The 25814-nt window shown below is 40.9% G+C and overlaps 1 protein-coding gene across 1 annotated transcript; it reads right to left on the bottom strand.

The window, feature by feature from the left end:
- On the bottom strand, positions 1-10656 carry LOC306961045 (putative methyltransferase NSUN7). The gene is made up of 11 exons (XM_079553653.1): positions 10580-10656; positions 7348-7406; positions 6650-6786; positions 6350-6502; positions 6046-6229; positions 5724-5937; positions 5512-5655; positions 5284-5385; positions 5050-5167; positions 2898-3018; positions 1-779 (listed from the first exon to the last, which is right to left on the bottom strand). The coding sequence occupies exons 2-11, from the start codon at positions 7396-7398 to the stop codon at positions 36-38; spliced, it is 1968 nt and encodes a 655-aa protein (XP_079409779.1). The 5' UTR covers positions 7399-7406; positions 10580-10656; the 3' UTR covers positions 1-35.
- Positions 10657-25814: the final 15158 nt, after the last annotated feature.

Below are 25814 nucleotides of genomic sequence, written 5' to 3'. Positions count from 1 at the left end.
TGTTGTTTAATGGGATGTGGCTCAGGAGGTAAATGTTAGTCCACTGCTTTGTGCGCCAATGGAGGAGAAAAAGAGACATCACTCTTGATGCTTCTGGAGCTGCTCGAAGGCAGAGACTCACGATGAGGAAGCGCAGAGTCCACTTCATCCTTATCTAGGTCTATCGATGCTTTTATTTGTGTGTTTTTCTTTTCTTCACGGGCTACACTTTTCCCCTGTTGTTTCTGTGCTGCGGTGATTCGAGGAGACTCGGCAGACTGTTTTGTGGTAGGTGTTGATGATCCTGAGGAGGTCTCCGATGGTGTGGTGGCCAGGGCTGTGCTGTCTTTGAGCTTTTTCACGAGGGGTGTGATGAGAGACAGGCGCGTGGAAGCTTTAGCAGAGGACATCAGAGAAAGCGTGAGGCGAGGTATTCGCCGTGGCTTTCGTTTGGCCAGGTTAACTCTTCTCTTCTTGGCTTTCTTTTTGGTGCCTTTGGGCTGATCTTTGAATTTCTTAGAAGGCGCTTTTCCTTTGTGCCCTTTAGCAGCCTTCTTTTTCTTTCCGACTTTGCCGCTCTTGTCGTTGTTCTCATCAACTTCCTCTACCCCGTCCTCTTCATCCTCTACGTCCCCCCTATCCTCTGCTTCCGGCTCATTCTGGCTGTCTGCTTGTTGACTTTTCTTTCCTTTTCCCTTCTTGCTGGGTTTTGATTGCTCTGGGATTATTCCACCCAGGAGGCCCTTCGCAGCCGCCCTTGCCAACACGTCCTGGACCGTTTCTACTTTAGTGGGATCAGCCTGGAATAAAGGCAAGGACACCTTTAGATTATATGTGGAGATGCAATGCATTAAAAACAATGTGACTCATGGGAAGCATTGCACCACCAAGGAAATATATAACACGAAGGGGATGCAGCGGAAACCCGATATGGACATGTTTCAGTCTTCTGCATCTTTGTTGGAGCAACTGAACTGTGGTGAACAAATAGCAAATAAACATTAAAAAAACATTGACAAAGCAAACGTGGGCAGTAGTTTAAATACCCCAGACCGTAAACAATAAATAAACTGTTAAAATATGTTTTGCTTTTAAATACAGTAGTATATGTTTCAGTGTGGTGAGACTTTTTCTGATACTTCTTCTGTCATTTCTTTTATAATGTCAGTTTGACATTTGAGAGTGTGACGTTTATGAGCATGTAATGTTGCCAAGCTCTGTAGCCAAAAATACTGTCAGATATTTTATTGCAACAGGCCACCGCTTTTCCATACTGAGATATGTTCTCACCTGAGCTAAGACGAGTGGATGCGTACCTGTCCAGTCTTCACGCATGCGCTCAGTCACGCAAAAAGACCAAAGATGTTGTAAGCATTTAGCCTCTCCTCCTCTCCTCTATGGGGCCAAACGGGGTGAAGTTAGAAGCGACCAAGCTCTTCCACGTTTTCCCTATTTAAATACGTTTACATGAGTACTCGATCCAAGTCTAGTTACACAAATTAAACATTTCGATTTTCTAAGCGGATTAAAAGGGGTACTATATTGTAAGGCGTAATAACACCTTAGGAGCACTTCGACGTCTGCGTGGACGTTGAAGTGCTCCTAATGTGTTATTACGCTAAATGGCTAAATGCTAACAACATCACCCACAAAGAGCAGACAGGTACGCTGCGCATCAACTCGTCTATGCTCAGGTAAGAACATATCTCAGTATGTATAAACGGTGGCCTGTTCCTTCAGCATTCTTTACATCATGCTTCTTTAATTGGCTGATCATGTTCACATTCCACTTTGCTTTTGTTTTGTAGTCTACGTAAATGTCTCAACTTGGTGTGCAGTCTTTTCATTTTGTTTCATTTAGTTAACCATCTTCTCATTGTGTACATGCACTTCTACCCCTGCCATATTGTTTCCTCAAATTCCCTGCTCTGGAAAGTGAACTGCAACGCTCTATTTCAAACATAGCAAATACTGCTTCCATCCTCCTGTGGCTGATCCATTTGCCACAGAGTGCTATTTCTCATACACAAGATCATTTAGTATATCCTAAAAACTTAAATTGAGCTGCCACGGCTGCCTCTTCATAATGAAACGAGGAAGTCATCAACATGATGGATGGCGTCTTGTCAGGGACGTCTTAGTTTTAGAGCAGCCTTCTGTCTTGGGCTAGTAATAAGATGCCTGGTGTCTTCTTTGATTGTTTAAAGAGAGAAGAGTATTATTGTGTCTCTGCAGGCTGCCATGTCTGGATTTCACGTCCCTTTAAATGGTCCTCTGGCGCAGATTGACTTGTGCCCAGTGATTCATCAGGGCAGCAGCGGGTGAGCCAAGTCTAAAGTGTAACTCAGTGGCTCTGATCTGGGAGCAGCCTGTCAATAATTACACATGGAAGATGATGAGATCTGAGATTACTTTTCCACTGTTCCATTGTTGCTGTGTGCACAAGAAGAAGCTGTGGAAGTTCAACGATGCCTATTTTACTTTTACTTTCCTTGTCTCTCTCTTTATTAGGGAAGGAAGGAGCACAGGGCAAGTGAGGTTATGTCTAAATTGTGGACAGACAAAATGATATGTCGAGAATGGTTCCTCCATCTTGGCTCTATAGCAATGAGAGTGGCTTGAGTGTAATTCATCTATATCTTGTCGCTTATTTTATGGAGAATTGGCATAGTGCTGCAGTATTAGGGGGCGGTGTGTTGGTCTGTGTGTGCGTGTGTGCAGATAAGCAAAGCTGAGAGGCCTCCCAACAGACAGACAATAAAAGCGTGCAGCCTCAGCACTTTTCGAAGGTCTTGGTGCACAGCAATCACACACACATAACCAAAACTCAAGCCCAAACACACACCTCGGGTTTTCTGCATCTGTCAATCTTCACATGGTGACATTCTTTTCCATTACATTTTAACCCAATTTCCTACCTGTCGGGAAAGTCTGGCGACGAAACAGCCGTTGGTGAATGGGGAGGGCTGAAGGCTGAAATACTTGGACTCAGCAGTGTCTTCTGATTGGGAATTGTCAAGGAAAATCGGTCCATTCACCCTGAGAGTGCCACACAGGAGGGTATAAAATTGCAATGAAGCATTTTAAATTCATCATGGTGTCACATTAATTCAACAACTGCCATTAAAAAACAACAACAAAATACGCAAAACGACGGCATGATAAACCACGGAAGGGTCATTTATTATGTTGACAACTATACAGCTAGTTATATGCATTAAGTCAGGTAAATCAAGTCTCCTTTATAATTAGATTTTTATCATACTATTGGTTTATTTAGGTAGCGCTTATCACTGCTTATTTTGTAAAGTTTTTCATTTAAATGTTCTTGTCATATTGAAAACAAACCAATATAGCTTTTACTAATATGGTTTACATACATTATACAAGATAGAAATTTAAACCTCTTACAGGCCTTAACCGAGCACATTTTCTCCATTTCGGTTTTACCCAAACCAAAAGCTTCTTGACTGGAGCTTACAGTGTAACGCCTCATTTGAAAGCTAAGACCTACAAAACTGATAGTAACTTTTTTGTCACGTTCGTCATTGCATTTTTTAAGCGTTTAGTTTTTTTCTGCATGTTTTTGTCACTTTTTGGTTAGTCTTTCGTGGATTTCTTGTAGATTTTTGGTTGCTTTTTCATCACTCTTCAGTGGTGTTTTTGACGCACGGGTTTTGTTTTCCTCTTTTTTCATTGCTTTTTGTTGTGTTTTCGTCGCTTTTTCATCTAATTTTTGTCACTTTTTTGTCACTTTTTCATCACTCTGTAGTCGTGTGTTTTTGTCACTTTTTTATTTTTTTATTGTGCTATTGTTGTTTTTCTGCACGTTTTTGTCGCGCTCTTTTGACACTTTTTTGCTTTTAGATTTAGGTGAGGCCAAACTGGAGAGAATGTGTTTGGTTCCTGTGAGGGATAAGAGGTTAAATTAACCTCATCATGAAGAACAAATGAATGCTTACCTCTCCAGGTCCATGCAGTACATGAAAATATTCCCACTCCTCCCAACTCCAAACCATGATCATTAAAAGGCCCCATGTTGATCATTTAAATTGCCCAAGGTCGACTTGATATAAATTGCAATTTCGATTGAAATTTGATCAAATGCCCTAGATTTGAGCTATTTAGGAAACACTACAACACTGCAGCAGACCAAGTTAATTAGTTCTGAAGTGTAAGTGGGGTTGTGGAATTTCCTTTGAAGTGGACATGCTTTACTCTTTACCCTCAACAGCCAAAGATGTGCATGTGTGTGTGCGTGTGTGTGCGTGTGTGTGCGTGTGTGCGTGCGTGTGTGTGTGTGTGTGTGTGTGTGTGTGTGTGTGTGTGTGTGTGTGTGTGTGTGTGTGTGTGTGTATGTGTATGTGTATGTGTGTGTGTGTGTGTGTGTGTGTGTGTGTGTGTGTGTGTGTGTGTGTGTGTGCGCGCACGTGCGTGTAAGACTGTGGTAACTGTATATTTCAAAGAACTACCCCGCGGTCTGCCTCGGGATAAAAGCATAATTGGTCCGTACTATCACTTCAAAACAAAATTCTCCAGTTACATTTTCTAAAAAGCTTTTATTTGAAGGGGCAAAATAAAAACATTGTGTTAGGTGTAAATATTCCCTGAGGAAGGTTCTTTGTTGATAAAAGGGAGAATAATAAATAAAGGCCTTTTAGAAAATGTACAGGGAATTTTGATGCAGGAGGAGTTCCTTCACCACAGAACAATTTTCCAGCACTTTTTAAATATATTATTATGATTTGACCCTCTGACCAGACAAGGCTTCAAGGACCCTGTGTAGTTCCCCAGGTTGAGGTTCACTGTTCTAACATAATGGACCAGCAGGGTCACAACAACAGCTATCTGCAGACAATACAAAGTGAAGCATCAACTAAAGTACGGATGTGACCTTCAAACTGCCTTGGTGCATCGCTATATTTAGATGAGATGTAAACTATCACACTGTTTTTTAGGGTTTCAAGAAACAGCGCTTTAAAAAATGGACAAAGCTGCAAAATGTTGAGTTCTAACACTAAGGGTGATCACAGATATCTGATTACGCAAGTGCTGCTTGTGTACGTTTACCTGAAAGGAAGCAGTTTGGGATGGGTGCGAGTTTTCTCTAATACTCTCTTCACCAGCTGTTCATTTTCCTCACGGTATACTGAGCGTGTGCAGTAGACCACAGTCTGGACCTTGGGGACTGTGTAATGAAGAATATTAATTTGGTTAAAGGTGCTCTACTGAATAATAATATATCACTATATAATGTGCTTTAACTAATAGGTTATGTTTGACGAGTATTTGGGGGATACTCACATGAGAGAGCATGTCCCAACAATAGTGCTTGCTGACCAATCAGTGAACTGATTTTGGATTTAGACACCAATCCATTAGACAGGTCTGTGAGAAGTTCCCAATCTGGCAACATATACGAATAGTTTCTTTAGATGGTCCTTTTTTATACTTCAATATATCCCGACCAAGAGGATTTAAGCACTTGTTATATGGATACACTGCAGAAAATGATACCGCCTGGCTGCATACCTCCATGTTCGCTATGCATGATGGGCACTGGATCATTTAGGGCAGAAGATGAACACTGAGGTAACACAAGGATGACCTTCAAATGATGCGCAATATTTTCCCACTCATTCAGCTCGAAAAAGGATTCTGAAAGTATTCTAACATCTGAAAAACGCAAGTAAGGTGTCTTTTAAATTATTCACAGTATATGTATACATTTTTTTCCAACCCACTTGTTAGGTTCATTTGCGAGAGTGATTCTTTCATCTCTTCTGTCTGTGAAGGTGTATGGTCAGCTCCGCAGATTAATACCCGTCCCGAGCGGGCTGCAGCTGCCACTGCTACATGGGCCACAGTCACATCTGAGAAAGACCCCGCCACCAGAATGTCGCCAGAGTCAAACAGCAGTGGGCGCAAAACATTCACTGCCACACACAAACTCCTTTCCTGTAGAGAAATGTCAAGAAGATAAAAGGACCACAGCTTTCATTCACGGTTCAATGGCAGAGTGACATTGTGGCAACATCAAGAACCACAGTGACTTCAAACATTTACCTGTATGTTCATTATGTGCGCTGCAGTGAGATTGCTTGTCAGGAGCCAGCCGTTGAGCTGCTTTGAGAAAACAAGGGTGTCCGTGCAAAGAGGGTCTCGGTGGAAAGTCAACTCCTTTAGGTCAGTCATACTCTTCACCTCACGCAGGCCAGCGCTCTGTAGAGCTTCACAAACTTCATCAGTGCTACAAAAAAAAAACAATCAACAAATAATTGCGGAGTTGCTTATATTCTAACTTGACAAAATGTCTTTATAAATACAAATTCATCAAGCTACCCACTATGATACAGCCAGCTGTGCATACCTGTACATGAGTGTATTAACCCACACATAAAGTGGCAGAGATTTAGCTTGCTGCTGCTTTGTCCGGACTTGATCAAAAAGGGAGGATGAGACGCTGCTCAGACTCTGTTTGACGCGGAACCGAGCCAGGGAGGCTGCAAGTTTTGTCTTACACCTAGAATAACATTCACATCTCATTATAATAACCTAATTTAATATTAATAACAATATTCTTTATGTCTATAGCCATTTTCTGACTTAATTTAGCAAGTACCCTTTATTGGTCAATGTTTATGCTTTATCATATAGTAGCCAACCCAACCTCTCCAAACTGTCATGCAGGCTCTTGATGTCCTGATGATGTTCTTGTTCATCTTTAGTTGAAGAACGGTGCAGCACAAACTTTTGCTCCTGGAAGTCACACAGCATCACCATGGCCAAAGGCAGCATGTCTCCAGGCTGTCACCATTAAACCCACACATGTTTTTGTCAGAAAATCACATGCCCCTTCCCCTTTCCTGCATCATAAACTTGTGTTTTAAAGCCACACTGACACAATGGATGCACTGTAACATGTTTAACTAAATGTCCCACTTCAAAAGTAACATTGTCAATGTCTGGTTGAGCATGAGGAACATATTCAGCACTGATAGCATATTTGTTTATGTATCAGCATTTTACATCTGTTTAGTTGTGACATATCGGCATATAGCCAGAAATATTCTGCAGTGTGGCTTTAAGTAGTGAGTCAAATCATGAAGAAATGCAAAATTTTTATGGCAGACTTCAACCTGTCAGCCCACTTTCTATTTTTCACCCTTTCTCACACTATAACTATCATTTCCACATCACATACTGTCAAAGTGTGTTTTTCATGTATGTGTCACCACACAATGTTTTATGGTGCCATTTGCAGCTGTCCAGTTGGTAAGTGCATGACTAGTAAATGGCAATTTCTGCCAACAAGAGCGTCATGGTTTGTTAGTTAAGCGGGGAAAAGGATGGAAGAAAAGGACTTACTATATGCTGAGAAGTGTGGAAGCAGCTGTCAGTGATCATATATTCCAGCATATCTTGATCTAAATGCAAAGCACATTTTAATCAATATAAAATTAGTTCTAACGTTAAATAATAATAATAAAAGAAAGTAATGAACATCATGACAACATTATAGAGTTTGTACAAGAAGGCTATGATGAGATTATAATTAAATCAAATTAAAGGGCCACAGGAGGTTTAAAAATATTAAAATTAAGTTTTTTTCCTCCCCTTACATGTTCCAGTCATGTCCTAATGTGTAGAATGAACCCAGACCTGTTCACCACAACTGGCTCTAAAATCCTGCACTGTCACTCAAAAAGGTGTCATTTCGGGTCCGAAGTGCCGTCATGCACGGGCTTAATATTTGTCACCTGCCTGTGTTTCAGACTGACTGTATCTATGTGTGAGCTCCACTTGCTTGCTTGGTTGTATGTGGTTTGTGTGGCTGTTTTGTATATTTTATGTTTTCTGCTCTAAAGGAATTGCCCCATGTGGCATAAATATAGTTTACTGAACTGAATATAGAAGGTGCAGTTACACATATGGCCTGGGGTGGCAGTAGTGAGCATAAAATGGCCAACTTGCATCCAGCCCATGGATCTATTATATTAAACGATCCAGCCCCTTTAAGTTCATGGATAATAAAGTGTGCGCCTTTAACAGCTGCTTCCGGTTAGAACTGCAGGTAAGCTATGCTAGTTGTTAGCTTGTAGTTTCGGGATAGTTAAACCAGATTCCATTCAACCATTTACGTTTTATAAATAATAATAATAATAATAATAATAATAATAATAATAATAATTATAATAATAATAATAATAATTATAATAATAATAATAATTCAAAATGAACTCATGAAAACGTATCAAGGCTATGTAATTTTTTTTCAGCTGCCAAAAAAGGAGGCGCAGTGAAGGTAAACCCTACATCCTAACGTCCAAATGGCGTTGTTCGAGAAAACAAAGGCCCTAAGAGAAAATCCTTTTTATAGGTTAATAGATCTTTAAGCTATTTCTACTTCACATAAAATTATCTAAAAATATCAACACAAAATGTATTTCACCTACGCCGTGGTTTTATGAAGGCCCCTCACAATCGGCGGAGGACGCCGATATTATCACTCGTTTGTGTTGATAGGCTAATATCGGCGTCTATATTTGTAGACAGTAATAAAGTAGGCCTTATTTTATTACTCGTACTGTGTCCCAGTAAAAGTGTACCTCTTATCACCTCCTTACAGGCATAGGCTTCTTCACCTACCGTGCAGAGATTTGCAGCTGTGCAGAGAAATGTGTGAGTATGTCTTTTCTGCTGCTGCAGTAGTAGCTATTGGGGTTGACACATGCTTCAGTGCAAAAACTTTTCATTATACAAAAATAATTAAAGGAGGCATAAAGGAGGAGGGTCCATGGAGCAGACAGAAGATTGGATCAAATTAATTCCTCCTTGACTTAAAGACATTGGCAGGTTTGTAGGCTACTTCAAATGGGGAAAAAAACAAGTTTAAGAAGCTGACCTAATGCATTAAATGGGAAAATTATACAATGTTATTGTATTAATAGCACTGCAATAACACAGTGTTATAGATGGTTTTCCATTGACGTCACACTCCCGCATAGTTCCATATGGCGCCATCTTGTGTGTCTAGGGTCTAATTGTTTGTGTTACGGATCATTGATAATATCGTGAATAAATAGTGCTCACACCTGTGTTGTGTGGGGCTGATCCCGACACGATGAAGAGAAAACGTCTCAGTATCCCAAAAGTAATTCATCACTAAGTAACAGAGTAACTAAGTAGCATGCGAGTCGTGCATAAACATTGTCGAACGCCACACCAACCATCTATACCATGGTCTGAATCATGGATCTATTATAGGTCTGAATACTCGATTCTAATCACGTTCTATTCAGCTTACTCCGCCCCGCCCACTTTTGCCACTTTTTGCTTTGTCTCGGCACTTCCGTTGTACAGACACTTCCGGTCGAGCACGAAGCCCGTTCATTTAAACGGAGAACGAGGGAAAATATTCTCTGCTCAAATCTGATGTTTAGTCGATTGATTTGTGTAAAATGGCCAATGTTCATTTGCACCGACATGTCAACACTGCAGCGTTTCTCTGCGCGGCCTAAAAACGGCTTTGTTTTTCTGTAGTGACTGATTCTATCTGGACTTCTCCAGTCCCATGTTAACAGATAGGAGAAAAGAATAATTAATGGCGGCGCCCACGCGAGCGTCCGGAATAAGCTGAATATCACTCCACTTGCAGCTGTTTCCATAGTAAAGATAAACAACTGAGCTGGAACTACTTTCAGGTAAAACTGATTAAAAAGTGAAATAACTCCTGCCCAGGACTTTAAAAATAAGCAAACACATCCCAATGAACAGTTTCAGTTGGCGGGACCATGGTATAAGCGGGATAATGCACTCTGAGGTGTCCATTATCAGAAATAACTGATCGCGTCGGACGGAGTCGTGCATCATCCCTTACTTAGAATACAACATAATAACACTGGGCACTGATGCCCTTCAATCGACACAGTCAATTACATTACAATTGATTCAAATTTTTAAAAACAAATTGCTTTTGTTATTTTTGCAGACTCTTGCACATGGCTCAGTCCGGGGCCCCAGGGTGACCCCAGTTTAGAAAAGTGCAATTAATATAATTAATTAAAACTTACATTTGAGTGTGCTGAAAGCAAGTTGGTAGGCCTGCATCTCTGTGGTTTTGTCTCCATTTAATGGCAGTGGTGTCTCCGCCTTTTTTCCAAACTGGAGAAGTTGTTGTGTGATTGGCTTTTCCTCTCGCAGTCGCTGGAATATTGTTGCTGCTAGCATGAAACTGTCATCTGATAGTGTAGAGGCTGTAGACATGATTAAAGAGTTACATGGGGAAGATTTGGGAGGAAATATTCCATTAGGTTTTATGATATCCACCAGATCGGTTTAGGTTTTCATTGTTGAAAGGGTGCTTGTGTGTCGTTGGCATCTTTCCATAGTCATGAAGACCAACAGGTTACTGTAACATGAGGCTATTCACCTGCTTCTGAGCCACTATACATTTCACCATAATCCCTTCTAATGTTGAGTGTAGATGTGGCAGCCTTATTATGACGGGTAATTGGATTTCACATTAACTCATGTACAATGAGTATGAGGCGTAACCTTTACTATAAGTAAATACTGAATTAAACTAGGTTAAACTCACCAGAGGAAGGTGCATATACACATGGTGGTGGCTCACAAGACAGTGGTTCTTTGTCCTCCTGACTCAGATCCTGAAGGGAGATGGAGGTCTCCTCATTTTCACAGTCACTTCTTGATGTTGTGGAAAACTCCTCTACAGCAGAGTGTGGACATGAGTATACAGTCTGAATGTGCACTGTATGTCAAAAAGAAAACACACAAAATAAACCTTACCTTGATCTGCCATGATAACATCTGCAAAAGTAAATCCTTGTCAAACATGCATTTTGTAAATCATTTCCTTTGCTTCACAAAGGAACCCCTGCCATGATGAAATGATGAGTCAACACGTATGAGCAAAAGAAGTTAGTCCACATCTGAACCTGAGCTTTGCAAAGGTAAATAAGATGCTGAGCATCAGCCATGTCTGACATGTGATCCGCTGGCCCGTGTGAGAGCTCTGAGCAGGCGAGACAGTGCTGCAGGAGGCTGCTGTGGGTCACTGGGCTCAACCTGGTGCAATAAGAGTTTGATTTGGTTCATATTACTGTCCCTGTCCACATAAAATAAACAGAGCAAAAAAAGTAAGGTCCACTTTTGTGTTTCTGATAGGAGATGTCTGTCAAAGACGTGAGTCCATAAAGTTATGTATCATTCCTTCATCTGTAATGATGGCATTAGATTTGAGATTGTATGACCAAAACGTACTTGCAGTTTCCACCTGGTGCAATTAGGCGCTGTGTCAGATACATGAGCATGAATAATTAATGTGTGCTCTCTGACCCTGCACAAAGGTCCATCTCTCTCTGACTTGCTGCACTTGTCTCCAGGGCTATAAATGAAGGCGTTAACAGTCAGACCAGTGTTGTGGACATGACGGCGCAGTTCTCTCTAGTCAACAGCGAGTCTTTAAGGATTAAGAGCCAAAAGTGCAGGGACCACTAGCTTCCAATTAAAGTGAATTCATCTAGAGAGAGACACACCGGCTGGCAGTAATTGGCTTTGGCAACTCTCCTCAATGTTTAAAAGTTGGAATTGAGCAAAATGTGCTGCGTGTTCAATAATGTTCTGTGAGTGCTAATAGAACATACAGCCAATTGCATTAAGATAACACAGTATGTATGATGATAAAGAACAGTTCCTACCTTTATTATAATGGATCCTTACTGCTCCGCTCATGCTCTCAGTGAAATAAAACATAATGTTTTCAGTACACACTACCAGCTGTTCTCTTTTCATGCTTTGCTGTGTACATATATTTGCTTTTGTAATGATAAACCCATTAAAGCACTTCACTGTTTGTTCTGAGCTTGAACTGTCATGGTAACAGTATGACAATGAACAGGCCATTTCCTTAATGTGATACTGTATTCAATTATTGGCCAAGCATTAACTGCACTAACAGCACTTTTTGTGTAGTGGGATTGTGTAGTGTAGATGAGAGATTTAAACAAAATAAAAAGGGATAATATTCTGTTCAGAAGAGGTGGTAGACAGTTTCATTTCTCTAGTATTAATGATGTCTTAAATTTTATTCCAGAAAAGATGCAAGGAAATTTGACTGACACTGCCCTCTGCTGGCTCCTGTTTTACATCAATCATCCCTAGTAATTTACGAATAGAAATAACTTTTTTTTTTTAAAGGATTATTGCCCCATAAGCTTTAAACAGGAGAGACAGTCAACAAATTGTTAGTGCCAGGAGTCGAACCCACGAATGCTGTCACATGGCAGCAGCCTTGAACACTGGACACCCTTAGTTATATTTCAGACATGTTGTTACACTTGTGAAAAAAATTACATAATTCATTTGTGTGAGCAGAAAGAAGATGTCTCAAACGGGAGCAATACCAAAATACATTTATTGTAGTTGAGCAACAGGGGGAGACATTCCCTTCCCTTTGCAGTGTGCAGCCCATTTCTTTTTGCACTAGCACAAGCTGTTGTTACTGTAAAAAAAAAAATATTGTGTGACAATCAGGCCAAAGATTTGAAAGTCATCAAAGTAGTCTAAAATATTATAGTTTACTTTTGTGGCAGCACTACTGGTGAACACGAGTAAAACACTGCTGGAGTCTTGTGAAAACTGAAGATGCTGGAAAACCCGTATGTGAGGCCCAACAAGCGTCGCTCTGTGGGTGAAAGTACAGCTGGAGAGATTATCCTGAGCAACACGCGTCCCCAGTGTCGCCACTCCGCAGGCCCCCGTTGCTCCGTGCTGCTCTGTGTGTATGTGTGTGCTGTTTGTGCGTATTCAATAATCAGCCCTGTTGGAGACGGCGGGTCGTGCGGCCGTAAGCCGACCTGGAATTTTCTCAATAAAGGGCTAATCTTTATGTCAAGCCCTGCAATGTTGTTTTGTGATTGTGTTAAGTGATGATGTTTCAATATAAGTATTAAACAGATTTGTGAGATCAGCCCTTAGCAGTGGTTTAGTTTGTCCACATTATGCATATAAAGGACCTGTCTCAGTGATCACAGGGAGGAACTACCCCTCTAAATGTTAATACCCCGTAATAACAGTCAAGCAGTCAGGCAGCAAACTTTTCCACAGGATTTTGTAACCCATTGAAGGGATTTGGCCTCGCTGAGCACAAGAGCATTAATGAGGTTTGCTGTGACGTTGGTGTTAAAGCCCAGTGTTGTCTGCGGCTCCGGTCAGGGCCAGTCCACACTCAGACGACCTCAACTACGTTCAAACACTCATGAAGTGCAACAGCAAAGCCACAATGCAGCGACCCGAGCAGTCCATATAACAGAGACTGCCTGCTTTTATAACATACAAGGTCAGTGCTTCACAACCGCTCCCTTTGCAACTTCACAGCCAAATGTGTAAGCGATCTGATCAGTCCTATGTGAAATCTGAGTCAAACACTGGGGGTAAAAAAGAACAGGAATAAAAACAAATAGCAACACTCACAAATCTGACTCATTTTGCCACTGTCAATCCAGTTCAGTGCATGGTATAATGGTAACATGATCCTAGTTTTCCTCCTTTCTCGGCTTCCATGCGGTATGTGTGAGAGCTTGATTGGACCCACTTGTTGCAGGTGAATAGATACAGTGGCCCGTGCCTTTGTGTGTCTTTGTCAGGCGTTTGGAGTGTGAGCGGCACATTTCCTGGGAATCTCTTCTCTGCCTGTCTCAGATCTCTCTGCCCATTGTGTGACAACCAGGGCAGGGTCTGAGCGGCTTTCTGTGGGAAGAGTTTACTTTTGTTTAGAGCTCATGCGACTTATAGTCCGGAAAATACAGTACTATGCTACAGTACTATGCACAGAAAGCCGCTCAGATCCTGCCCTGATTGTCACATGCTCCAGAGTATAAGTCGCACCAGCCAAAAAATGCGTAATGAAAAAGAAAAAAACATATAACTCGCTCCGGAGTATATAAGTCGCACCAGCCTTGGCAACTACCTGGGCATGAAGGCGTAACTGTACCGTTGACAAGCCTCTCCCGGCATCACGTTGTTCAAGCAGCCATTTGCAAACTCGTTCCTCCAGCTGTGGCCAAACTTTTCCATTTTTTAATTTTGGGTGGCACAGTTAGTGAAAATAACAAACGTGAAATTATATATCTGGATGTACAAGTCGCACCTGAGTGTAAGTCGCACCCTTAATCAAACTATGAAAAAAGTGTGAGTTATAGTCCGGAAAATACAGTAAATGGATTTCTAAAATTGTTCTTATTACATTCCAGCATCTAATCTTTCATTCATACCACGTCATATTCATAATCTTTGCACATAGTGATCATTTGTTTCCTTTTTTGTCCCTGTAGTGAAATTTGGCTTATTCTTCAATGTTGCTTGTCCAACCTGTCACAGCAGTGGGCAGCTACAGTGCAGTACCCAGGACCCAACACCAAATCATGGGTAGGTTTTGGAATTAGCCTATTATTTTAAGTCAAATCATCAATGAAGGCAGAAACATAACAGCTGTTTTATCAGCCACACAAAGAAGGCTTTTTAAAACAGATCTTAAGCAGCCTTATTACTCAAGGTCTGTTGGAAAAAGCTTTTAAGTAAAATGCATTGAGCAACCTTTAACTGCCTCGGCCTCCTCCCCAGAGTTCAGCTGCTGTGTGTTGAAACCTTTTTTTTTGTTCTCATCTGACTCAATCTCAGTTTCCTATACACACAGCTCACAAGTTCCCTACAGTGCAGCGCTGTGTGTGTGTGTGTGTGTGTGTGTGTGTGTGTGTGTTCTTGTAAAGCATCACATGTGGGGACGTCCACCTGTATACACACCAGCCATGTGGGGACCTAAAACCTTATGAGGACCTCATTCGAGGTCCCCAGAGGCACAATGCTTTTAAACGGCTAGAAATGGCCTCAAGATGGGCCCCATGTACTTTTCCTGAGAAGTCCCCAGAATGTCCAAAACCTGAATTAGTGTGAGTGTATGCGACCCTAGTGGACACACTGAGGTACTGCAGTCCCCATATGACACCATGTTCTGGTTCTGTGTATCACAGGTCCCCACAAAACAGCGCCCCCACAAGGTGGCTGTTGGTACTGCATCAGTCCTCATATGACACCATGTTCTGGTAGTGTGTATCACCAAGTCCCCACAAAACACCACCACCATGTGTTTGCTGTTGCACTGCACTTATTACAACTTCAACCTTTGTAACCTTTTACATTATAAATACATGAAAATATTAGTTGTTCTTAATGTAACATGCAATTAAAAAAAAGCAAATAAGCAGGATATGAGAAATATTTAGGGCTTGACGGTAACTGGTTTTCTTAAGTTACTAGCTACCATTGCTAAAACTAAAATGGATATATTTTATTGGTAAATGGTCTCAACTTATATTGCGCTTTTCCACCTACATACTGTAGGCACACAGCAAGGAACCATTCACTCTCTCATTCATACAACAGTGTACGCAGACACTTGAGGCATGGAGGGTGAAGTGTCTGGCCCAAGGACACAAGGTCAGTACGCAAATTTGAACCCCCGACCTTCTGATCATGAGACGACCCGCTCTACCAACTGTGCCACAGTCACCACCATTATCGTTTAATGATTATTATTTCAACTTAATTCAATATAAGTGTAATGTTAACATGATATGTTAACACAGACAACCCAAAAGAAAATCATAAAAACTAAAATAAATGTTCTCTTCAGCCTTCAGCCCTATCTGCAGAGGGACTTTTATCTGCCCTGAGTCTATCTATAGCCTGTCCTAGGAGCGATCACTGTTATTGTTTGCCTCCACGATTATTACCAGATGAAGGTAGAAAAGTGCCATAAATGTGATTTTATGTAGGCTTCACATGAACAGGATTTCACCAGTCTAGAGCTGTGGGCTGTGTGGAACATGCTGTAGGTGTCTCCAGAGCAGTAGCCTACCTAAGTGTTGGAAGTGAATATCCAACATCCAACGTGAAACCAACTTCAATGTGCACCACATCATTTGCCTCCCATGAACTTTCATAGCGGCCTCTATCTTTTTATCTTCACTACAAGGGCGTTTATTAACAGCGCTGGCTGCTTTGAATCAAGTCTAAATCAGTCATTAAATCTATGTCATTAACCATTGCGTGAATATTTGTAAAGCACTTTGAGTTATTTTGTATGAATGGTTCTCTTCAAATACAGTTGATGGATTGACAAATAGAATTATAAATTGGCTTGTCTGAGTGTTGGGGAGGGACTTGTGTCCTGCTTTTGCTCCTCCCTCTCACCTCTTTGTATGCAGGTGCTCCACCCTCCCCCATGGCTACTGGGTGTGGCTTCTCAGCTGTCCCCTAAGATTGGCTGCATCTGGCCTGGTGGCTCAGCTCAGTCCCAGCCACCTTTGCCATTTTTGGAGTTAAACTTTGTAATAAAATTGGTATTTAACCGCCCTTCTGGTTGCTTTCCTCATTGAGCCGGTCGGGACAATTTGTGAAAAAGGAGCTATATTAAAGCTGTTAATATTGTTGTTTTGTTTACAATAGTGACGTTTAAAGAACAATTAAGACTGAGAGGTCCATTAAAACGAACTAGAAAACAAACATTTAGGGATGCACCGATAGTATCAGGTATCCAGGACCCAGGAAACAAATGACAAATTAAGCCTTGGAAAAAATGATTAATAATAATGAAAATTATATTCAATAAAAAAAAAAGAATAAAATAGCATATGTAAGATTCTCATATAACTAAATCTACGTTTCTCAGGTAAATGGGTAACTACTAACTAGTCTGCTATGATATAGTCTATAAACCATCTATACACAAGAATGTTTGAGAAAAATGCATGGTACTCGTTTTGGTATTCGGTGTTGGCAAGTAGGCTACTCAAGTCAAAGTACTCATAACAGTTTTAGAAAAAAGTAGTATCGGTGCATCCCTATCAACAATAACAACAGACTGGTGGTGATGCTCCATCATGACACAAACTGGGATTAACAGGTCCTCATAATGTTCATCTCTAAACTGTCTCATTATACAAAATGGTGGCTTGACTACATCGTGATACACAAACCAGGATTACCAGGTCCTCATAATGTTCATCTCTAAACTGTCTCATTATACAAAATGGTGGCTTGACTACATCGTGATACACAAACCAGGATTAACAGGTCCTCATAATGTTCATCTCTAAACTGTCTCATTATACAAAATGGTGGCTTGACTACATCGTGATACACAAACCAGGATAAACAGGTACTCATAATGTTCATCTCTAAACTGTCTCATTATACAAAATGGTGGCTTGACTACATCATGATACACAAACCAGGATTAACAGGTCCTCATAATGTCCATCTCTAAACTGTCTCATTATACAAAATGGTGGCTTGACTACATCGTGATACACAAACCAGGATTAACAGGTCCTCATAATGTTCATCTCTAAACTGTCTCATTATACAAAATGGTGGCTTGACTACATCGTGATACACAAACCAGGATTAACAGGTCCTCATAATGTTCATCTCTAAACTGTCTCATTATACAAAATGGTGGCTTGACTACATCGTGATACACAAACCAGGATAAACAGGTACTCATAATGTTCATCTCTAAACTGTCTCATTATACAAAATGGTGGCTTGACTACATCGTGATACACAAACCAGGATTAACAGGTCCTCATAATGTTCATCTCTAAACTGTCTCATTATACAAAATGGTGGCTTGACTACATCGTGATACACAAACCAGGATAAACAGGTACTCATAATGTCCATCTCTAAACTGTCTCATTATACAAAATGGTGGCTTGACTACATCGTGACACACAGGTAGGCTATCAGCTATGTGCTAACTACCGACCATTGCACAATATTTTACAAGAAAGAAAACATTCAATACTACATTGAAAAACTTTTCAGTTTATAAAGTTTTAGACAAATCTTCAATTTAATTTTTTTTATTCTGTGTCCAAAAGTTGGAGCATAGCTGATTAGCAGACATCATGCTTTAAAACTCTTAATATTGAATTCTTCTTTTGAAATCAATGCTAAAAATAAATTGGATATTAAGGCTTTAAGTAGCCTGTGGACACAGGCACAATTTTCACTGTAGGCATATGTGAAAATGCCATTCCTCCTTCGCCTAATTTATTTAACCCTTTGTCTTTTGATATTCTTTAAAAAATTAGCATTGGTTTGTTTTGGTTTGCAAAATCCCTGGCCGCCATTTTGTATTGCGGGGGAGGAGCTAGTGGTGCCACTACCCGTGCTCTGCATCTCTCTGCATCTGCGTCCACGACAGATGTCACGTAGCTTACAGTCAACAAACTGGTAAGTCTTTTTTTGAGAGTTAACTAAGTTAGAGATGACAAATTAGTTTGCAATGTTCATGTTCTAAGATATGTGCTCAAAAACGTTTCAAAAACAGTGCTAAGTACTGTGGCAATGTGCTAGCTTTTCTGTTCATTTCTACCACAATACATAAAGAGACAGACTTATTTTTTGCTCAACTGTCTACTTGAAGGAAGGTATATGAGGCTCTTTTTTTTTTTAGATTAGATTGTTGAAAAGTTTAGTGGATATTAGCTTGATTAGCTAGCTGCATGGTGGTTAGCTATCATGCTAGTTGTACATTAGCAAAACCAGACTCACGTGGCCTCACTTTTCTTTAACAAGGAATACATTATACAGTTAAAACGTTGGTGTAAAGTAATTAGACATTTATTTTGAGCTCCACAATACTGGTGGGCATTTTTTTGCATTGGGTCGTCCATAACTTTTCTGTCTGACCCAGTCTTAGCTTTGAGAATAACCATAACATTGAACATGTTTAGCATAGTGGTAAGAAGCTGCTGTAGCACCATGTGCTGTGGGAAGTGGAGCTGAGACTGCCACAGAGGCATTAAACATAAATAACTCATCTAACAATGGGACAATAGACTATGTCTGAGATCTCAGGACGTTAAGCAAAGATTGTTCACAGCTACCATAGTTAACTCAACTTTATTTTTTCAGCAACAATGAATGAGTCGAAGGATAAAGAGGGACATGGGAAATCTGAGGTGAGATGTTTTTTCTTCTTCTTGTGAACCACTGTACTGTATAGAAAAGGCTTTATTTATTCATTCATTTTTTAATACATGTATAAAAGGAATACCACTACATGGCCATAATGTTTTATCCAACGTTTTAACCTTAAGTCTCATGCTGTTTATAGGGCAGATACATGTAAACACAGCGAGTGATTTTTTTGTTTTGTTTTGTAGTCACAAGTAAGATATTTTCGTTGGCTGCAGACATTGAGAAATCACCACGATGCCTGTGTGACCCGACATGAAGAGTGGCTCACAAAGGAAACACACAAAAACTTTGAAATTACATCACTACCTCAAATTGTAAGTCTGTGCATACAATATTGTTTAAGGCAAGACACTGCAGGGTAATGGGCTATATGCACAGTGACCCCACGTGATTTCCGCCTGGACAGTCAGCCAGACGCTGTCCTTCCTGTCCGAATTAGCGGGTCCCACAGAAATGAAGCAATAGCTTAAGATTTGGTAAAGGACAGCGAGTAAAAGTTCAGATGTGACTGGAGCAGGTTAAAAAATATTACATGAGACGTAACGACTTCACTGGAGGAAACTCCGTGTTCATAACGTGGATGTTTTTGTCTTGAGGCTAACGCGGCTAACGCAAAATAAAAAAATAAAACTAGCGAGGCGTTTGGAACGAGCCTGCGCAAAAAAGAATCGTCCTGTTAGTTTAAATTATATTTACTTGTTTACATGTTATATTATCATTTTTCAACACTAGCCTTTAGCTCTAAGATAAAGCTCCGTCCCTTACGACAGCTGGCGTTTCCTTTGGGGCAGATTCACAGCGAACATGATGTTTGTAACACGTTTCTGTGACTCCATCAGTAACTCGTTGTCCTTAACCAGATCCTGAGCTTCTCTACATTTGTGTGGGAACCTGCTAATTGTGAACGTAAACGATCAGCGACAAGAAGTCCAGCGTCTGGCTGACTGTCCAGGAAGACGTCACGTGGGGAAACTGTGCATATAGCCTATAAGGAAAAAAATAACGCCCCATAGTTAACCGGATATTTTAATAAAGAGTTTTCTACAGCAATATAAACAAATATCTCTGTCCACATGACAGATTATGCGCAAAACAGATTACTCTATCCCACGAAAGTTATATATTTTCCCAACACTTTTTTTTATATAGCAAATAAGTTTGACTTTGCATTTTTTTTTTATTTTGCTGAGGTTTAGCTCAGCCACTCAACTCATGGAGAAACTTTAGCAAGGTCAACCTATCAAAAAAAGGTCTCTCTGTATAATGAATAAGTTCTGAGAAAAAAGAAATAAAGAAATCTGCAGCCGCAGTGCATGTGACGTCGCGCAGCTCGGAGAAAGTAGTGGCTTCTGTCCAAATCGCCAACAGAATGAGTGGACTATACACTACTATATAATGCAGGCCTATATAGTGAATGAGGGGTTAGGGACATTCGGACACAAGCCAGGTCTGGTCTCCTGTCCAGACCTGTTCACGTCCAGGTCTAGTTGCGTCCAGGTTGTGTCCTGTTAAATGACTGCATGCCCAAATCCATAATTGAGTCTTGTCTTTTTCAGTCAAACCCCAGAAAGGATGACATGTCCACATCTGAAGGTAGCCAAGATGAGTATGTCCCAGATCACACAAAGAGCAGCACAGACAGTGAAGACGACGATTCATCTGCCCACCAGAAGCAACCACATAGAAAGAATCTGGATCAAATAAATATAGATCCACAAGGTAAGATAAGTTTCACAATGCCATGTACTGTTACTTCCTGTTATCTATTAAGTGTCCTGGTAACCATTTCATTTTTGTTTTTAGAGGGGGTCATGGAAGACACAGAGGCATCAGATGATGAAACTGATCCAATCTCAGCCCCAGATTGGTCATCTTCAAAATCTCCAGGTATTTGAACAAGTAACACTTGACACATGTGGGGGAGAGGGAGAGGAGGCGAAGGACACAAAGGGAGGAGACCAAGGACAAGAAAACAAGACAATTATTTCCTGTATTTTGCTTAGATTAATCTCATTATGTCCACAGGAACCAGGAAGAGGGGAGAGCCTGCACTCCAAAACCTTCAACCAGGAAGTGAAGATCATATCCCTGGGTTTTCTTCGAAGTCTCCAGGTATTTTAAACAATCAATGAAGGAGAGAGTTTGGCTGTTTGATTCGGGAAGAAGAGATTCAGGAAAGAAGAGAGAGTGTGACCGGGGAGAGGAGACGGGTGAGAGAGATACAGGACAGACATAGGGGAGAGAGGAGGAGACTGATGAGAGAAATACAGGACAGACGGTGGGGAGAGAGGAGGAGACTAAGGAGAGAGATGCAGGACAGGCGGAGGGGAGAGAGGAGGAGACTGATGAGAGAAATACAGGACAGACGGAGGGGAGAGAGGAGGAGACTAAGGAGAGAGATGCAGGACAGGCGGAGGGGAGAGAGGAGGAGACTGATGAGAGAAATACAGGACAGACGGAGGGGAGAGAGGCAAACGGATGAGAGGGAGGAGGGGAGTGAGAGGAGTAGAAATGGGAGAGGAAGGGGGAGAGAAGACGAAGGAGAAACGGATGCAAACAGGGATGGAGGAGTAAAGAGAGGGAGACTGGAGCGAGCAACACAAGAGCAACAGAAGTGGAAGGATTGGTACTGGTCAGAAATGTCTGATAGTGTTGCAGAATGAAGTGATGATACATTTTATGGGAGAAACATCCAGGAACTTGTGCTAAGTCCCCGGCCCCTCTATTATTCTGTGGGTCTTCAAACACGTGTTGACGTTGGCATTAGTTACTGTGTGAACCATGTATATATTGCTCTCACAATTCATACATTTAATTTAAAAGGGACAGAAATAAAGCTGAAGCTGTAATTACAAAAAAAAAAAAAAAAAAACATAAAAAAAAACAATTTCATGTTGGTGAGTGAAATCAATGATTTCTTTATGCCCATAGAACCAAGGAAAAGAGAATTTTTAGCTATATACTAGTTTAGTTTACTAATAACTTGTCTTGAACACTCAGGACAGACGGGAGGAAAGGGACTGCAGACACGGACGCCAACAGAAGAAATGTCTACTTCCACTGGTAAAGCTCATTCCAACTACTTGCAATACAATTGGTTATTGTCTGTAAAGTCATAGTAAGTCATGTCTATGTCTTTGTTGTCGTCTTGTTATATTTTACTTTTTTTTTTTTTCTGCATGCCCTTATGGCCTTGTAGATTTAAAGTTTGTATAGCTTATTTTTACCTGAATTCTATGTTTGTTGCACGATTGTACTGAGAAACATTGCTAGTTTGTGAACCTGTTCTCAAACAATGGCAATAAAAAGTGTTCTGATTCTAGTTTTTGCATATCTTCCAGGATCTAAAGGAAAAAAGAGACCGTGGACAGTGCAGGAAGTGAATGCAGTAGAAGAAACCCTCATGGACAACATTCAGTCTGGAAAGGTCCCTGGTAAGGCGCAGTGCATCCAATGTATTGAAGAGTCTGCTGGGGCACTTCAAACAAGGAAATGGGAGGGTGTCAAATTTTACGTCAAAAACCGGATTGAGGCTGGGAGACGACAAAGTTGTAAAAGAAAGTAATAAGTAAGTAAGTAAGTGCTTATGACACATTAGGTACGATGACAGAAACCGTTTTTGTAAGAGTTGGCTAAAGAAAACGTTGTCCTGTTGTATATATATTTTTTGGCTTTTATTGATCCTTAAAGGAACAGGCCACCGTGTTTCCATACTGAGATATGTTCTTATCTTAGCTTTGACGAGTTCTTTAGGACCTGTCTGGTCTTCCCTCGTGGCTTCAGTCACGTAAACACAGCACAGACGGCGTTAGCATTTAGCCTCTCCCTCTCTCCTCTATAGCTCCAAAACAGGTCAAGATAGAAGCTACCAAGCTCTTCCACGTTTTCCCTATTTAAATATGGTTACGTGAAGTGTTACACTAAGTATAATTACACACAATTAAACAATGTGGATTTTCTAAGCGGATAAAAGGGGGGACTATATTGTAAGGCGTAATAATACCAGGAGTAATTTGGCATCCGCACAGTAAAGTGAAGATTACTGTGCATTAAAGTGAAGATATTACTGCGCGGATTTCGAACTACTCCTGGTATTATTACGCCTTACAATATAGTTCCCCTTTTTATCCGCTTAGAAAATCCACATTGTTTAATGTTGTGTAATTATACTTTGTAGTGGAACACTTCACGTAACCATATTTAAATAGGGAAAACGTGGAAGAGCTTGGTAGCTTCTATCTTGACCTGTTTTGGAGCTATAGAGGAGAGAGGGAGAGGCTAAATGCTAACGCCGTCTGCGCTGTGTTTTTTCGTGACTGAAGATCAGACAGGTCCTAAAGAACTCGTCACAGCTCAGGTAAGAAACATATCTCAGTATGTACAAACAGTTGCCTATTCCTTTAAAGGAACAGGCAACTGTTTTTTCAGTCTGAGATATGTTCTTGCCTGAGCCTGATTGTGATTTGATGTGTGAAACCATAGACATTAGCATTTAGCCTCTCCTCCTCTCCTCTATGTGGCCAAATGGGGGTGAAGTTAGAAGCGACCAAGCTCCTCCACGTTCCCCCTATATGGTTATGTGAGATCCAAGTATAGTTACACAAAATTAAACATGTCAATTTTCTAAGTGGATGAAAAGGGGAACTATATTGTAAGGCGTAATAACACTTAAGAAGCACTTTGGCGTCTTACTGCGCAGATGTCGAGGTGCAACTACTCATGTAACTGTATTTAAATATGGGAAACGTGGAAGAGCTTGGTGGCTTCTAACTTAACCCCATTTAGCCCCATAGAGGAGTGGAGATGAGGCTAAATGCTAACAACATCTTTGGTCTTTTTGACTGAGTGCACGCACAAAGACCAGACAGGTGCACATTAACTCGTCTAAGCTCAGGTAAGAACATATGTCAGTATGGAAAACCGGTGGCCTGTTCCTTTAAATACAGGAAGTAACAGCTAGAGGTAGAGTTTTCATACTGTTGTGCAATCGTAAAGTTATGCAAGAGTCTAAAGTAGAGACCTGTACAGGAATGGATTTTGTGGATTATGTTTTGGTCTGACCGCCCGTTCCCGCCTAAGGCTTTATGAATCCTGACCGATCCTACAAAATTAGTGTCGAGTCCTGCAAGTCTCGTGAGAATTCCCGCCCGTTGCAGGTCTCTAGTCAAGAATTCTATTAAACTTTCCCTCCAACTTACTCGTGTTGAAGAACATGCATGATAACTGGCAAACCGTTGGGCGACAGACCCATGTTCACTTTTTTGTAAATAAATATTTCATTGTTAATGAACATTTGTTGGGCATTGATTTTTTTGTTTTAAACCTCCTCCTTTTTCCTGTTAACCTATCTACCAACATTCAAAAATAACAAAAAATACAAGAAATACCATTTTCCCCACTATTGCCATCTGGTGGTTGTTTCAGGTACTACATAATAGACAGGTCCCCAAAAGTCACCAATTACCGGACAAAAAATAAAAAAGAAAACTTAGGAGATTTTGGTTCAAAATTTGCATCTGGAGCCCAAGGCTCAAGAAAAAATTTTGAGAGTGGTTTTGGTGGCTCTATTCCCTTAAAAAAAATGGGGTCCCCATATGGAGCAGTTTGCCTTGAGGTCCCCATTTGTACTGATTTACAAGTATGTGTGTGTGTGTGTGTGTGTGTGTGTGTGTGTGTGTGTGTGTGTGTGTGTGTGTGTGTGTGGATGTGTAGGGGGACTTTATCTTTGTGTGTTTCCACTCGAAACAGGCGTCCAGCTTCCTCTCGCCTCTCGTCCACAAACCGGCCAGTCCTGTGCTCCCCTCCATAACCTGCTGCCTCAAAAGACGTCACAGTCACAGGACGGTGCACCTGACACAAGGAAGAAGGAAGTACCAGTCTCCGCCCACATTGCAGTCTGAGGAATCCAGGTAGGCAAACACGCTCCTAAATACAGCGCTGGCTGTTTGCACAATGGTGAATGAGGCTGGAGTTCACTAGTTTTGAAACGCCTCAACATGATCACACAGGTACGATATTGTTCAAATTGAATGAATGGCGAGACAAACCAAGAAGACTTAAGAAATACGTGATGTTTTTGAGTCGTGTTCATTTTTAGGTGATTTTGACAAAGTTTTACTTACTTCATAACACTTACACTTGGTTCAGGAAGTGTTCACACTCCTTTACTTGTTTATTTTGTTGAAGTCTAGTATTGTAATAGTAGTCAATATTATTATTATTTATACTAAAAAACTACACTCAGGTTTATTTGCAGGCTGTACCTTATCATGGAGAATGAATGAAATTTACCACAGACTAGGAATATTCAAATACAGCACAGCTCTGATGGAGCGGGAGTCAGTTATAGGTTAATGGAAGGGTGATTTAAAAAAAAGTTGTATATCAATTTGGTTTCACTCCCACAGAATAAAATAGAAGTTTAAATAATTAAAAGGGGTCTGAAAACTTTCTGAACCGCCTGAATATTAACTTCGATGCACATTTAGAGATAACTGAAGGCTTTAGGTCAGTAGTCAGCCATAGCACTGCCTGTCATCATGACCTAAAGGCGGCTTCTGTGTTGGTCAGTGACAAATCTTGTGGCGAATTCGCTCATCAGAAGTTTGTATCGAGGTGTTTCGAGGAATGCATGCTCCCATGATTCAGCAGCACGGCCTCGGACTCACTCAGGCCACAGGAGGATAGCGTTTCTCATCCGGAATGATACAAGCGGGAGGAGGGAGGAGTGACTGGGGGTTTGGGCAGCCACATTCAGGTTT

This window comes from Gobius niger, assembly GCF_951799975.1.
Source record: "Gobius niger genome assembly, chromosome: 3".
NCBI lineage: Eukaryota > Metazoa > Chordata > Actinopteri > Gobiiformes > Gobiidae > Gobius > Gobius niger.
The sequence above is the reverse complement of the archived record's forward strand: the minus strand, read 5'-3'. Positions and strand labels throughout refer to the sequence as shown.